We start from the raw sequence: 16,299 nt of genomic DNA on the forward strand, positions 1-16,299 counted from the left end.
CTAAATTGGTTCATATATATAGAACTTCCAAGAATTCGAGTAGTGTGGTTGTCAATAATGGGTATTTGGACACACTCAAAATGTTGTAAATTATATAAGTAATTATTGTATATATAAATTTTCCTGTTCAGCACGCGCGGCTTCCATGCTGGAGGTCCCGGGTTCGATTTCTAGAGGGGGGTCAAATAAATTAAAAGTGATTTTACCACTCTAATATTTATTCAAAATTTCCCTGGACTGGTGCCTGAAACGGAGGGCTGATCACCTTTCCTCCATGTGTTAACGCTCTAGATAACACTACGTTAATATGATGCAGTTCCCTATGCACCATCGGGTGCGGATGAGGGTTAAAAATAATTCCAAGATTTCATTAATTGATTCGGCAGTCACTTTGTGGTAAAATCTATCCATTTTTAATTAATGTTTTACTTTACGGTGTTTGAAAATGATGCGGAATGCATCGAAACACGTGTCACAGTAGATTTTAAGAAATAGTGGTATTTACTAAGTAAAACATTAATTAAAAAAAGAATTCCAAGTTTACAATAACATTTTGAGTATGTACTATTTGTACATATTTGTTAACAAGTATTCTTGTTCACAAACAAGGAATCCAGGATTAGGACCTCACATACAAATGGAAAGAGTCTCTGCTTAATAAAAGCTTTTCTCATCCCGCCATAGATGGGTATTGTTAACTAGCGCATATTGTGTTACGAGTTTGATCAATATATTTAGAAGTTTCGAAAATTTGATTCGTGTGTTTGTCATGGGTAGAATTGGTAAATGTTACACGTGTGTGTATCACTTAACAAAGCCTAAGACGGTCGTGAGCCCTTTAAATGTCCAGACTTCCATATTCTTCTTCATTTATGTTGAGATGTCGAAAAATAATGTAAAAGATGATAATAAAAAATGAAATTAATATATATTTTTAAAAATAGTAGGAAGTATGTTTTCTTGAGATGGAAAGATTGATTAAGATTTAGAAAGTATAGTGGATGCTGGGAACAGAGTGCAGGGCACACTGAATTGTAATTGTTGGGTCAGCTCTCCTCTTCCTCATATTGTAGTTCCTTTAAGAATGTACAACGTCACCTACGCCATGCCTTGGAATCATGTTATCATTCTGCAGCATCCATGAATTCGTTGGTCTTCCTCTAGATGTCTTTCGAGGAAGATCCATGGCGATTGCCTGGTTTACAATATTGTCAAGATGTCAATAATGTAAAAATAACTATAATTTATATTTGAAGAACTAACTTTGTGATTTTCCATTTTATGATTGAAATGTAATGTACATGTTTGTTTTAAAGTCACTATAAATATTTTATTTTAATTTAATTATAATGTCTATTTTGGTTTCGAAGCTAACCGCTTCTTTATCAAGACTCTCTCTCTCTCTGGTGTCAATTCTGCGGATTGCGAAACAGATGACATCTCTTTCGCCATTCTCACCTATTTTCGGAAGTCCTCTTCAGCTCCTCATACGTCGAGCAGCCCATGTCTTCGTATAAATCGCTTAGGTATTCGGGGTGTGGGCGTCCTCTGGCGTTTATTCCCTCGATCGTCCCCTCTATTATTTGGTCAAGACTGATTAATACTAAAACACTATCTACTAAACAAAATTCAAAATATTATGACGGCTATGCAAAGGAGCTTGGGTAGATCTCAAGTAAAGTTATAATTAAGGTATAATAAAATATTTATAGTGATTTTTAAACAAAGTTACATTTTAATTGTAAAAATTACTCTTTAGTGGAGAAACTTAGACTTGTAATCAAGAGTTTATAGACAGGAACTGATTTAGACATATTTCATCTTCTTCGCTTCATCCCGTGGGCCACCTCTTTTTGTCCTCAGGTTGTAGGTCCTTCTATCATATTTATTTATTGAACGGCTAATACCTTTAACATAATACATAATACAATATACAATATCTAATATAAAAATACACTTATAGAGAAACAAAAAGTCTTAAACATAAAATAATAATAAAATAACAAATAGTAAGCACTGGTAAATACACATCTCCTTCACACACTATCAGCGAGCAGCGTGACAGAGTGAAACACAACGTTTAAATTTATCCATTATAACATGGAGAAGAAATGCTGAGAAAGTACAGACTTCAAGGTGGATAACAATATATTAAATAAATCTATACTTTCAAAAGCGTTGGCTAACATGTGAAACCGCGGAATCGGAGAGAGCATGGCATATTTTCCATTATGTAAAAATACTGCGAATATAGATTTTTGTCTATATTCATGCACCTCTTTGACGCACGCTAAGCTTTATTTGATTTAGGAGATCAGGGCTGTCCAAGAAATTGTTAAGATTTTTATATAACAGGACCAAATTAGTAATTACCCTTCTATCACTAAGATTTATTAAATTTAGCCGCTTCATTATGCAATTATAATCTAACTCAACAATGGGTATATTTAGTTTAAAATTAATGTATCTAAGGAACTTGTGTTGTACTCTCTCTACGCTGTCAGCGTGTATAGCATAATGAGATATATGTACAATGTCACTTGTGTCATGCCTTCTAATCATGTTATCTTTCTGTAGCACCATGGATTGTTTGGACATATTTATACATTAGAATTGTTCACTTTTCAAAAGTCCTTCTTCTCGGTTTGCAGTGGTGGGCAACAGCGTCGCGTGTCCTTCGCCGTGGCCCTCATGCACGACCCGGAGCTGCTGATCCTGGACGAGCCCACGGTGGGCGTGGACCCGCTGCTGCGCCAGTCCATCTGGAACCACCTGGTGCAGATCACGCGGGACGGCAACAAGACCGTCATCCTCACCACGCACTACATCGAGGAGGCCAGGCAGGCGCATGCCGTGAGTTACCCCTACCCCGGCTGCATAGCATCTCAATCTAACACTGTCCTTCTCATTCATAGTTTGTGTAATGCCAATTGTAAGTTACCCCATCTGCATAGCATCAAATGAATCAATCTTACATTCTCCTTATCATTTATGGTTCAATTTGTGTAATACCACTCAAAAACTCATTCTATCATTCTAACTATGTACTGCATCGAGGAAGCCAAGCAGGCGCATGCCTAAAGTTACCCCGGCTGTATAGCATCTTTATCTAACACTCTCCTTATCATTTATAGTTCACTTTGTGTAATACCACTCAAAAACTCATTCTCATCATCCTAACTATGCACTGCATTGAGGAGGCCAAGCAGGTCCATGCCGAGAGTTTCCCTGTCCGTACAGTACCATCATCCCTTCAGGGTGTCCAATTGTAAAATTAATTACCTTACACTCTCCTTAGAATATAAGATTAATTCATTTTATGTCTTTGATCCCCATTTCATAGATACATTTAAGGTAACAATAATTTTTACTGTTCACATTTTAATATGATTTAATTAATGTAGCTCGGATAATTTAATTTATATTTTTCTTAATTTCAATAGTTGTTATTGTTTTTTTTCCTTTCTCAATCTCTCCACTTGACGGATATCATCTTTTCCACTTAACAGAAAAAATTGTAAAGGTCCAAATAAAGATGTCCATTACTCAAAATCTTTTTTTAAAATTAAATAACAAAGTTATTTGAAAACGAAATAGGATAATTAATTTTCTACACTAATTTTTTTGTACTGTAGGTATCTTGTTCATAAATTTAAAATATGATTGACGCACAATGCGTAATCTTCTGATTAATTTTGCGCCACCCTGTAAGTCTACAAACGGTGAATGCCTTCTGATATGTTATGGGTAACCTTTTCTGACGCAAGTCTCCACCACGTTTGGTAACCTCCAGTTTTGATTCCTTTTCCAGATCGGCTTGATGAGGAGTGGCCGGCTGCTGGCGGAGCAATCGCCGCAGGTTCTCCTGACCATGTACAAGTGCCTCTCTCTGGAGGAAGTCTTCCTCAAACTGTCAAGAAGCCAGGGTAAATAGATTCATTCCTTCCAATACCTTTGGGTGATAATAATGACCTCTTTCCATAATGTAGTGGTTAGTGTGTCTGGCTACCAACAGAGGCGTGCATTCAATATAGGCAGAAAAGCAGTGCCTACTTTGCCTTATTCTTACCCATCCGTAGGCAGTAGTGCCTACCTTGATTAAAAACTCTGTGCACGCTATAGGCTACCATGCTGGTAGTGCTAGAAGGGTGGTGAATTTTCAAGATAATATTTATTCAGAAGCTGATCACCAGGTTTTTATGAACTCTCCGCGTTCCGTATGCAGGGCTAACAACCTGGTAGGTTTACCAGTGCGGGGAACCTGACCATGACTCTTTGTTTAGGTACCTACTCATAACTGTGGGACAAGTCACCGCAGGTCCATCTCTTTTCTTTCGACTTCTTATATTAAATATTAAATATAAACTTTCAGCTGTGGCGACCGCTGGTGGTCACGTGAACCAAGGCGCAGAACTAAACATCAGCAACAACATATCCCTGGCCTCCCTCAACTGGGGTAAGAAAGAAGAGCCCATCTACGTCATCGAGGACTCCGGAGTCGTCGGCCTGAACTTCCACCAGAGCAAGGAGATCCTCATCCAGGACAGCACCAATGGGGGTCCCAACCCATTCGGCGACGTGAGTCCAGCTTGCTCTAATCATAGACCAATCACAATACAGTCCATACTATACTGTTCTATATAAAAATTTGCACCAATGGGTGGCCTAATATATCCAGCAACTTGAGTCCAACTTGCTCTAATCATTGACCAATCACAATACAGTCCATATTATACTATTCTATATATCTGCAACAAAGGGGGTCCAAACTCATTCAACGACCGGAGTCCAACTTGCCTTAATGATAGGCTAATTACAATATAGTCCATACTTGCTCTGAACACGTAGGCTAATCACAATATAGTCCACACAATAACTATCGTATATAATAATTTATAAAGAAATGAGCTAGATATAAAGGACATTCAAGTGTTATACTCATAGCTTCTTTATACAGGCAAATGTTTGTGCAAATGCATATGGCAAGCCATCCGATTTATCAATGATATTTTTTCTGTCAATTTCTGTGTACAAAAATCTTTATTCTAAGATGCTGTCATTGCGCAAAAAAAGGTGCTTCGAAATGCATATATTGCTTTCATTAGTGTTTCATTTTTGTTACAAACGTCCCTTGTTACATTCAATCATGGTCTCACATAAAATACATAATACATAAAATACATAATGATTTTTTGAAAATCCTCTTCTTCTCGTGTGGGCCTTGTGGCCTGTTTTTAAGAGGGATTAGCCTGCTGCGATGTCGATTCCTAGTTGTCGATCCATCTCTTTGGTGGTCTACCCGGGAGTCGTCTACCTTGGGGTTGCCGTACAGTGCAATGTGGGGGAGTCTGGATGGTTCCATTCTCCTCAAATGCGCAAATCATTGTCTCCTTCGTTGTTTTCCCCACCTAACAACATCTTCGATCTTGCATATTTCTCGTATCCTGGTGTTCCTTATTCTATCTGAAAATCAATATTATTTATTATTATTATTATTAATGCATATAAATAAATAAAACTTAACTTAATGATTGATTTGTCCGCCTCCATAGTGTAATTCACGCTCAGCTACCTTTCTGGAGGTCCCTGGTTCGATTCCCAGGGGGGGTCAAATAAGTATAAGTGATTCTTTCACTTTAATATTTATTTAATATCCTGGACAGGAACCTGAAGTGGAGGGCTAATCACCTTCATCTGTTAACAATCAAAATAACACTACGTTTATGATGCAGTATCCTATGCACCATTGGGGTGCGGATAAGGGTTTGAAGAAGAGGACTATTGATTGTAGAGCATAATACTGTACCATAGGCAAGTCACATAACTGTAGTTGGCAACATTGAAATCTCCCAATTTATTTTCACAATATGTGTTTTTTTCATTGACAACACCATTATAACGCATGTTTGCTTTTTTTCATCGCAAGCAGAAACACAACAAAATTTCTACACCCGATTTGGGAGTGGATTGCAACGATTGCGGCACATACTTTAGTACTGTAAGTATACAAACATATAATACTTTTTCTCTAATATTATGTTACAGATAACGCATTTATATTGTATATTATATTATAATATATTATGTCCACCTCCGTAGTGTAATGATCAGCACGCTCGGCTACCGTTCTGGAGGTCTCGGGTTCGATTCCCAAGGGGGGTAAAATAAATATAAGTGATTTTTTCACTGTCATATTTATTCAATATTACCCTGGACTGGTACCTGAAGCAGAGGGCTGATCACCTTTCTTTCATGTGTAAACGATCAAGATAACACTGCGTTTATATGACGCAGTGCCCTATGCATCATCGGGGTGCGGATAAGGGTTTTATTATTATTATTATTATATTATAAAGATAACACATTACTGTATAATACTTTATGTATTATTTAATGTGGGTATTGTTAGTATAAATATTATTTAATTAATTGATTTGGCAGTCAATTTATGGTAATATCTATTTTGCTTGGTATATACATACCACTTTTTCTTAAAATCTATTGTGACACATGTTTTGATGCATTCCACATCATTGATGCATCCGCGCTGTTTTGAAAATTATGCAAAATCCATCGAAACCAGAATCCAGATAATAAAACTGCATTATATAAATGGAAACTGCATTTATAGAATGCAGTTTCCAATGCACCATTGGGGTGCAAATAAGGGTTTGAAGAAAGTAATTTGATATGTTGCCCTTAGATGTCAAAATGAAGTATTCTGTTTTACCATAGACGCCTTGGTGTAGTTAGATGCTCAACTGTGAAACAGACATCACAGATTTGAGGTTATTCATTTAAAAAAAATATATATAATATAAAATTGCTTAAAATAACTTAATTGGAGGTACCAATTTTTAAACCCGCAGTCCCTTGTGCACTATCGGGTTCAGATAAGGGACAAAAGAGAATAATGTATATGTAATGTCTGGGTTGTACTTTTTCAGTTAACTACCAAAGGAAAAATGAAGGCTCTTCTGCAAAAGAATTTCCTGAAGATGTGGCGAAACGTCGGAATAATGCTGTTCATATTTGCCCTCCCCGTTATGCAAGTTATTCTCTTCTGCTTGGCCGTGGGGAGAGATCCTACCGGATTGAAACTTGTAAGTATACAATGAATATTGGATAGCTTGTCTGTTCTCAACATGTCCAGTCCGGATGTTGGCATTCACCATGGCAGACCTCTCTGCCTTTATTCTCAAAGATGACAATACTTAGTTCACCATATCCGCTTTCTATGTGGAGCATATAGAGTCCACAAACTGGCTCCAGGCTTGTTCTATCAGCTGCCAGCTACTTTGCATCCTCCCAAGTTAGGTCAGGAAGTTTAAACAAGAACTGCCGATAAATTGTCAGCAGTGGACCCCGGAGTGGCGGAAACTTGAGGCCTTGTAAAAGAGGCGAGCTTGATTAGGCTTGGCTAGGCTTTTCACACGTCTAAACCATACTGGGATGACTGGAAGATTGGCGGATTGAATTTGTCGCATCTAGCTCGGGTCCGCTAAAATCATATAGCCATCGAATGCACGTTTAGTCATTTTCAGATAAGTAATTATAAAATAAAATAAACACAGGATTCTACTGAGACTTAAGTTATAAAGACAAGTATTCAGCAAATAAAAACGGAGTGTCTCATTTAATCCTTTTTTGAAGAATAGTGCCAGTCAGTTATGCCACCTTTTGGTATTTTACAAAGCATTGGGTATAGTTGAGGTTCATGCAATTTTAATCAAATATATTTCTCTTTAATAAGTCTTTTTCTTCTTCTTCTGCTTGGTGTAGGCCTTGTGGCCTGTTTTTAAGAGAGAATAACCTTCTGCGATGTCGATTACCAGCTGTCAAATCCATCTCTTTGGTAATCTGCCTGGGAGTCGTTTAGTTGTAGTGGGGGAATTTGGATGGTTCCATTCTCCTTACAGACGCATACCATTGTCAAGTAGTTTAGTATTTAATTAGTATTATCGCTATTTTTCCAGGCTGTTGTTAATCAAGAGGTTCTGAATTGGAGTGAAGGAGGGGTCTGTCAAGAAGTCCACGGCTGCTCCTTCAAGAACTTATCATGTCGCTACCTGCAGCACCTCAACAACAACACTATAATCCAACAACCGTACGCCACTGTGGACCTGGCCTTGCACGCTGTGGAGGTCGGAGACGCGTGGGGAGCGCTCTACTTCACCGACAACTTCACTGACGCCATGATCGCTAGGATTGGCTTGGGTAATTATGTTTTTCAAGCTTGTAATGTTATAAACCTTAGATTTTATTTCAACAGTGAAGATAAACTGTGGAGGTTCTCATCAAAACGTTATATTTGCATTATAAATGATTTTAAATAATCAGGAATTCTAGCTTGTAAAATTGTTACGTTTTGGTGCAATTTAATGATTTCATATTGGTTTAACACAGGATTGGTCATGTGTTGTCGCAACTTTAATTAAGATTTTAATAGAATGCATTAAACAGAACAGATTTGCATTTAAAGGATTTTTGTGCAATATTGGAAATGTAACTTGCTGGTAACCTTCACACAATTGTGGAGGTTACCCGCAAGTAACAGTAACAATAGACTTCATTGTGCACTGCATTGGCAGTGCACAACGAAGTCCACCAGGACCAACTTACCCTAATATGTATATGGAAGTCTCAAAAGAAGGATAAAAGTAGGTTGAATGCAGTCAAAGTGTCGCAAAATCATGTATGATAGATGTTCCAATGGCGATATAAGGAATGAATGCAAAGCTGAGAAAAATATTATCGGTAAAATTAAGAAAGGTGTGTTGGGATGGTTTAGACATGTGTAACAAATGAGTGAGGAAAGAATGGTTAAACAAATTTATGAGGCGAATTTAGTTAAAAATAAGAGGTTTGGTCTTCTTTTTAACTAATATGCTTAAGCATAGAAGGTCGACCGTATGATCAAGTGTAGAAGTATGGGAAACTTCATATGATCAAGTACGATCAAGGACTTAAAAGTCAGGAGTCAGGAGTATAAAACAAATATATAGTTTTATTAGTGTTACTAAATGTACTGGCCGATGTATTATGAAATTAACTGAGTATTTACTTGACAGGTCGCGATGCCGATGATGAGACCCTGGACCAATCCGAGATTCGCGTCTGGCTCGACATGTCCAACCAGCAAATAGGCCTCATGCTGAATCGTGATATACAGTTTGGTTATCGTGATTTTGCAAAGGTGAATTAAATTTATTAGATTATTTTATGCAGTGATGTACATTTCATATATCGCTCACTCCTTTCAAGAACGTCAAAAATGTACTATATCCCAGAAAAAGAGGCATATTTTTAACTTAATATTTACCCGCTACAGGGCAGAAAGTATTGTTTTTGCATTTTGTAGAAAAGGTATTGTTTAATTATTTTTTAAATAAACTAAATATTTTTCAAATGGAGAAAAAACCTTCAAGTTTTACCTAAAAAGATCTGTTGCACAATAAAAAGTTCAATGGGTGGCTAGATATTTATTTTTAATACATTTCATTATATTCTTAAACATTAAAATCGATCTCCTGAAAAATCAAGTTTTTTGATTTATGACGTTCTTGAAAAGAGTGAGCGATATGTGGGTATTGACCAGCATTCCCGGATCTGATATAGAAGCTCTAGGCTTCCTGAAAGACATCTCTTCCAAAGCAATTTTTTATGTTCGAAAGTGCCTACCCTACGTTACTATACCTTACCTTACTATTCGCTTTTACTGTCTCTCCTGGTTAAACAAAACTCTGTGCATACCATTGCATACAGAGGCGAACATTCTATATAGGCAGAGAAGCAGTGGACGCTGGACTACTCGCATATATAAACACGACTAGTGCCTACTATGCCTTATTCTTACCCAACCCTACTGCCGACCCTAATTACAAACTCATACTCGCATACATACATTTTTGGATGTAAGATTTATGTATATTTTAAAGAAAAAATGCAAAATTTTATTTGCAACGTTGAATGTTACCGATATGGTCAGCAATGAAATGTGCCCCAAAGAGTAAGAGTAGGAAGACAGTTGCTGACTGATATCGAAGTCCGGAAGGTGTCTTATCTGGGACATGTGCTTAGAGGAGACAAGTACAAGCTATTGCACCTATTAGAGGGTCGACGAGGTGTGGGCAGATGGCAGATCTCCTGGCTCCAGAATATACGAGATTGGACGGGGATCAGGACCGTCGAGGAGCTGTTTAAAGCTGTCCAAGACTATGACAATTACTCTCAAGTGATAGTTGACATCAGAAAGACCTGACACGACACACAAAGAAGAAGAGAAAATATTTCATCATTGATTTGATATAGCCCTACTGTTTTATGTAATTTTATAACATACATATTGTTTTAAGGACCTATTCACCGACTGCAAGGAGAATCCCAAGTTGGGAGACATTCCGATCCAGTTCATGGACCCCATTTATGGCAAGACCAATCCATCCTTCACAGATTTCGTTGCTCCTGGTGTTATTCTCACGTAAGTAAATGAAGCGCACTAGAGTAATGACGCTTATTCAATTATCCATAAAATTATTATATTATTCCGGATGTGACAAATCTATATATCGCTTCATACTCGAATAGAGAATTAACAAAAATCAAGTGATATGGATGTCCAAACATGATAGAATTGTATGGATGTTATACAAGTGTATAAGCCCTGTAAATTTCAACAAAGACAATTGTTTATTTTTCTATCAATCACACATTGAAATTGAAGTAATACTTTAATTTTTATCTTATGTGTTACAAGTTAAAATAAATATATATTTTTTAATTAAACGTTTTATTTTCCCTGTTAGGGATTATGAACTGAAAAAACACTGTATGGAAAGTTATTTCTGTTAGTGATTAACTATATTTTTATTTGTTTCCTTTAAACTTGCTTCTTACCTTTACCCGTTTATTGTTTTGTATTTTACATTTTGCCCTGTGTTAGTTTTGTTTAACCTTTTTACTTTCTTCTGTTTCAGTCTTGTTTATTATTACTTTTGTTCCGACTATGTTTTTTATTACTCATTATTATTATTATAACTGTATTCCACTCTTTGTTTTTAACGTTCTTATTTACTTTGTTTTAAAATTTTCTTATTTTTTTAGGTACCTTATTAACCTTTAATCTTACTTGAGTAATGAAAATTAAGTATCGGGAATATTATATATATTACTCTTACATATGTAATATATTTTAAAATAAATTAAAATTAAAATATTAGTATCCAAATACTCGTGTTGCTCTGTAAAACAAAGAAACTACACATAAGTTTGTCAAATCATTTTCAAAATTGACATAACGTCGCCATCTTGGATTTTCTCTGTCGCACACTGTTTTATCGGCAGAACACTTTTTAAATTCAAAGTCGCAGGTTCAATTCCCACCAAATGCAAAATAAAGTCAAGAAAGATTTATTTTCAATTGGTCTGGGTATTTGTAATGTATTCGTCATATTTACCTTCCCTATCCTTACTATCTTACCTGCAGACAAGCTTCTTATAGAGGCTTTGCAGGTTATTCCTTTAAAAAATAATAAATAAAATAAAAACTAAAAAATGAATGGAGTACATTTCTTTATAAACATTTAAGATTAAATGATAATGGCAATACTAACAGGTGCTATTTTAATTTCAGTATCGTCTTCTTCCTCGCCGTCGCTCTGACGTCGTCTGCGCTCATCACCGAACGAACTGAGGGGTTACTGGATCGCTCCTGGGTGGCGGGAGTATCAGCCGGGGAGGTCTTGTCGTCACACGTCATCACGCAGTTCTTCGTGATGTGCGGCCAGACTGCTCTCGTGCTGATCTTCATGATTGTTATCTTCGGAGTGGAGTGTCAGGGAGACATCTTTTGGATCATAGTGCTGACTATCTTGCAAGGTTAGTGTATATTTTCAATGAGGTGAGACACCGCTTAGCACTGTTTCAGTCTTTAGAAGTAGTACTCATATTGGGATTATCCGAAATCGCAGTTTGAAATTATTGTTTGATACTTGCATGCAGTATAGCAGCAACAGGATTAAAAACAGGAGTATAATAATTCTGCAAGGATCTTGCATATATTTAAAACGGTCTCTGCTAAATAAAAGTATACTCAAATAAACCATAGATACTGCTGCAAATAGGCAGATGATATGACTTGAGAATTATGATAAATACCATATATATATGAGTTCCAAAAATTTTAGTAGTATAGTCAATCATGCATAGATCAGTGAATGTCACGCTGTATAATGTGATCACTTAACCATCCTATAACAGGTCATAAGCCAAATACCCAAACTTCTTACCATATTCTTCTACATCTATGTAAAATGTAAAAATAACTCCCAAGTGCAGAGACATCCAGATTTGTGAACAAGGAAATCCTTGTGGATCCAAATGGATACACCCAAAATATGCAATACCTTGGTGTTTCCAACTTTTAAATATTAGTTGACGTATTTTCTTATTTTTTCCAAGCTAAGCAGCTCATTATTAGAAATAGGTATCAATTTGTGGTGCAGTAGGTTCGAACCGAGAAACTCTGACTCAAGAGTCCGCGACACTAACCACGGGACCACAACTCGACTTATATCCGTACCTGTTTGGATTACAGGGCTCTGCGGGATGTGCTTTGGCTTTGTGATTTCCGCCATCTGCGAGTTGGAGCGCAACGCCATCCAGCTGGCTCTGGGCTCCTTCTACCCCACGCTGCTGCTGAGCGGGGTCATTTGGCCCATCGAGGGCATGCCCTTCGTGCTGCGCTACGTGGCCCTCTTCCTGCCGCTCACCATGGCCACCACGTCCCTGCGCTCCATGCTCACGCGCGGCTGGGCCATCACCGAGCCAGACGTCTACTACGGCTTCATCGCCACCATCAGCTGGATCGCCCTCTTCCTGGTGGTCACCATGATCATCCTCAAGATCAAGAAGGGATGATTCATCCAACACTCTCTAGGTGTATATTGTTAATATGATAATCCACATGCGCTCCAGTTTTATAATTTTACAATTTTAAAACTTAAAAGCGACTGTTTATAGTTATTTATCGACAGATTTCGTCTCTTTTATTATTTTTTTCTTGTTGTATGTCACAATTTTATACACGGGTTTTTCACTACAAAACAAATTGGACGTTATATTGTATTTTATAAATAATTTTAAAAATATATTCATATTAGTTTAACACCTAGTCTAGGCAACTAAAAACTGCTGTAATGCGAATGATGCTCACCTGAAGTGTTCCATAAAGATAAAATAAAGAATTCACGCATTCATGGAAGCCTGGCTGTAACTGATATCAATAGTAAGGTAGAGGAAAGGCAATTGAGATGGTACGGGCTCATAGGACTTAGAGAGCTTGATCATAATGTAAACCATGGATCTTCCTTGAAAGACATCTAGAGAAAGATAAAAAAATTCATGGGTTCTACAGAAAGATAACATGATTCAAAGGCATGACCTGGGTGACATTGTATATGATAGAAGGACCTGCATTCTAAAGACGAGAAGAGCTGATCCTGACAATCCACAAAGACTATAATTTAGGATAGAGCAAGGAAGAAGAAGATTCATATTAGTTTATAAATAATACACTTGTTTTTTACCAATTGAGCATTATATTATTACGACTTGTTTCAGAAGCTTCCATCTATGAGTTTGAATATAAACTGTTTATATTTAAACCCGTAGATGGAAGCATCTGTAGCTTCCATAACAATATAATCCTCCAGTGGTAAAAATAAGTGTTTTCTTTATATTTTAATCATGTCTTACCAAAAAATGAATGCCGAAACAATAAATAATATTATACTACATATACCATCAGTGTGAATACCTACCCACATCCTTCTTTCTTGAGACTAGCAAGTTTGCAAGTCATAGTCTGTGTGCGCGATGTGTTTTTAGACAAGATTCTCAATACTGCTTTGAATGAGAGAATACTACTAAGAGCATATTTTTTAAATTCACACTTTTTTTATAAAATACAATATAACATATAATTTATTTTGTATAATGTCTAATTTGTTTGGAAAGGCGTCCAATTTAGCTTGTAAAATGTCCGATTCAAAGTGAAAAACCTGTAAATATAATAAATAAAATTGTAAAATGTGGTCTTACTTTTTAGACAATTTCTTACGACTAAACACAGTAGATGGGTAACAGCCAAATTAGATGTATAATAAAAAAAATCACGAGTCAAATAAAATAAAAGTGGAAAATATCAACAAAATATTGTTATAAATTGCTCGTATATAAAATGCAGTTCAGCCTCAGATTAAGGCCAAATTAGACTTTGATATTTTTTGTATTATACAAAATCAACATACTGACCTAGTTATGTTCTCCTTTCCGCATCCAAATGGTGCATAGGGCACTGCATAGCATCAATGCAGTATTCACTTCATTTTTATGTAGGTAATTATACCCTGCTTTTCTTATTTCAAGATCTAGGAGAGAACTATATTCCATCACATATTTCAGGTGGAAGTCATTACTGATACGTGTGGAAAGAAAGTGGAGGAGTAGTGGGCAAGAAAAGGAAAATAATAGTAATGACTAGACAACTCTGAAGGCTGCGTATCTGTACTCATGCTAGCTTGTCTAATTTGGATACTGCAAAGTCCCTTAAGGCAAAGAAGGAACAATACTTTGTATATAATATATTTAACCCTAAATATGTGGAACATAGATACAGTGGAACCTCTCATAATGATTAATTCGTATAGCAAGCAAAAAAAAATGAAAAAGTTGCTCCCTTTATGAGCGACATTTCGCATTACGAGTTACAGAGAAAGGGCAAGTCCCCTTTTCACGACATTCACTTGTGAGCCGGGACTTCCGCGCCAGTAAAACAAAAAATGTTTCACTTAACTAGTAAGAATCTGAAACGAATTATGCTCGTAATGAGAGGATCTACTTAAAAGATGTATGAATCAAAATATTTAAACCCCAAATATGTTTTGGGTTTAGATATTTTAATCGTAAAAATCTAACAATTTTGACAAAATTTTTAATTATTTTGGCTATTAACCTTGTGACATATCGCTCACTCCTTTCAAGAACGTCATGAATCAAAAATCGACAATTTTCAATTGTGCGTGTTTTCGGAATGCCCAGAAAATAAACTATATCCCAGCAAAAGAGGCATATTTTTAACTTAATATTTACCCGCTACAGGGCAGAAAGTGTTGTTTTTGCTTTTTTAAGAAAAGGTATTGCTTAATTATTTTTTTTAAATATACTACATATTTTTCAAATGGAGTAAAAAGGTCAATAAGTGGTTTGATATTTATTTTTAATACATTGTATTATATTTTTAAACTTTAAAAACGTTCTCCTGAAAAATCAAGTTTTTTTATTTATGACGTTCTTGAAAGGAGTGAGCGGTATGTATATGTATTTAGCCACCACATCATTAGAATCCAAAGCATATTCAATAAAAGTCTTTTAAAAATTTAATTTTTTTATAATTTTTATTTTCCAAAAATAGATTAAGTATCTATAAGTAATATAGATTTGCAGATTATCAAATGTTGGCACCCGCTATCTTTATTTTATATAAAAATTCGAACAATGCCAACTTTCTAAATATCACAATTTTTATTTATTTAAGTTTTAATAATATCTTCTTTTGAAACAAATTTTAACATCATGACAATACAAAGTAGCTTTAATGGTGAAAAATTGTTTACTTTATGTGTTATTAGAATTGTAATATTCTGTCGTTTATTCACTTTATGAAAGCGTACGAGATAATGTGCCTGTATATATTATAAACAAATTATATTTAAATGTAAATACACGATGATTCATTGTTTTAAAAGTGACTGGTATATATAATAATTTGTAATTGTGCCTTTTTGACCTATCCACCTGGTCACCGCAAATTCACAAATTCTTTAGTCTAGAAGTGTTGTGAATAATTATTTTAAAATATCCACAATTCAAGGTGAACCAAAACCTCTTACCGGAACGTGCAATAAATACTTGACCAATTACCACAGTGTCCAGTTACCATAATTTGGAATTTTACCGTAATGTCCATTTAAATATTTGGTCTTTAACCGCAATGTCCAATAATCCCTTGGTAGAAAAACACAATATCCAATAAATATTACTAGATATTTACGATAAACTTGGTATTTTACCAGAATTAACAATAAATGTTTGTCAACTTACCATAATTTTTATAAACCCTTTATCATTTACCATTGTATTTGATATATGATACATTAAACACATGGTAAATTAAAGCACAATGTCCAAAAAACCCTTGGGAATTAACCACAATATCCAATAAATATTAATTTAATAACC

At 35.7% G+C, this 16,299-nt stretch overlaps 1 protein-coding gene across 4 annotated transcripts in view; it reads left to right on the forward strand.

Moving 5' to 3' along the window:
• snu (ABC-type transporter snustorr) overlaps positions 1 to 14,520 on the forward strand; it is a 133,202-nt gene extending 118,682 nt beyond the window's left edge. For 3 of the 4 annotated variants that reach the window (XM_088263759.1, XM_088263760.1, XM_088263761.1), the window contains 10 exons: positions 2,652 to 2,853; positions 3,812 to 3,926; positions 4,373 to 4,578; positions 5,930 to 5,998; positions 6,948 to 7,103; positions 7,977 to 8,217; positions 9,072 to 9,196; positions 10,356 to 10,480; positions 11,633 to 11,877; positions 12,596 to 14,520. In XM_088263759.1, coding sequence (XP_088119885.1) covers positions 2,652 to 2,853; positions 3,812 to 3,926; positions 4,373 to 4,578; positions 5,930 to 5,998; positions 6,948 to 7,103; positions 7,977 to 8,217; positions 9,072 to 9,196; positions 10,356 to 10,480; positions 11,633 to 11,877; positions 12,596 to 12,918 — 1,807 coding nt within the window. In that variant the 3' untranslated portion in view covers positions 12,919 to 14,520. Of the gene's footprint in view, positions 1 to 2,651; positions 2,854 to 3,811; positions 3,927 to 4,372; positions 4,579 to 5,926; positions 5,999 to 6,947; positions 7,104 to 7,976; positions 8,218 to 9,071; positions 9,197 to 10,355; positions 10,481 to 11,632; positions 11,878 to 12,595 lie in introns of all 4 variants that reach the window. The other variant, XM_088263758.1, reaches the window with a different exon arrangement.
• Positions 14,521 to 16,299: the final 1,779 nt, after the last annotated feature.

Source organism: Brachycentrus maculatus, unplaced genomic scaffold, assembly GCF_059751285.1.
Source record: "Brachycentrus maculatus isolate JH-2025_06_01 unplaced genomic scaffold, ASM5975128v1 h1tg000203l, whole genome shotgun sequence".
In the NCBI taxonomy this organism is placed as follows: Eukaryota; Metazoa; Arthropoda; class Insecta; order Trichoptera; family Brachycentridae; genus Brachycentrus; species Brachycentrus maculatus.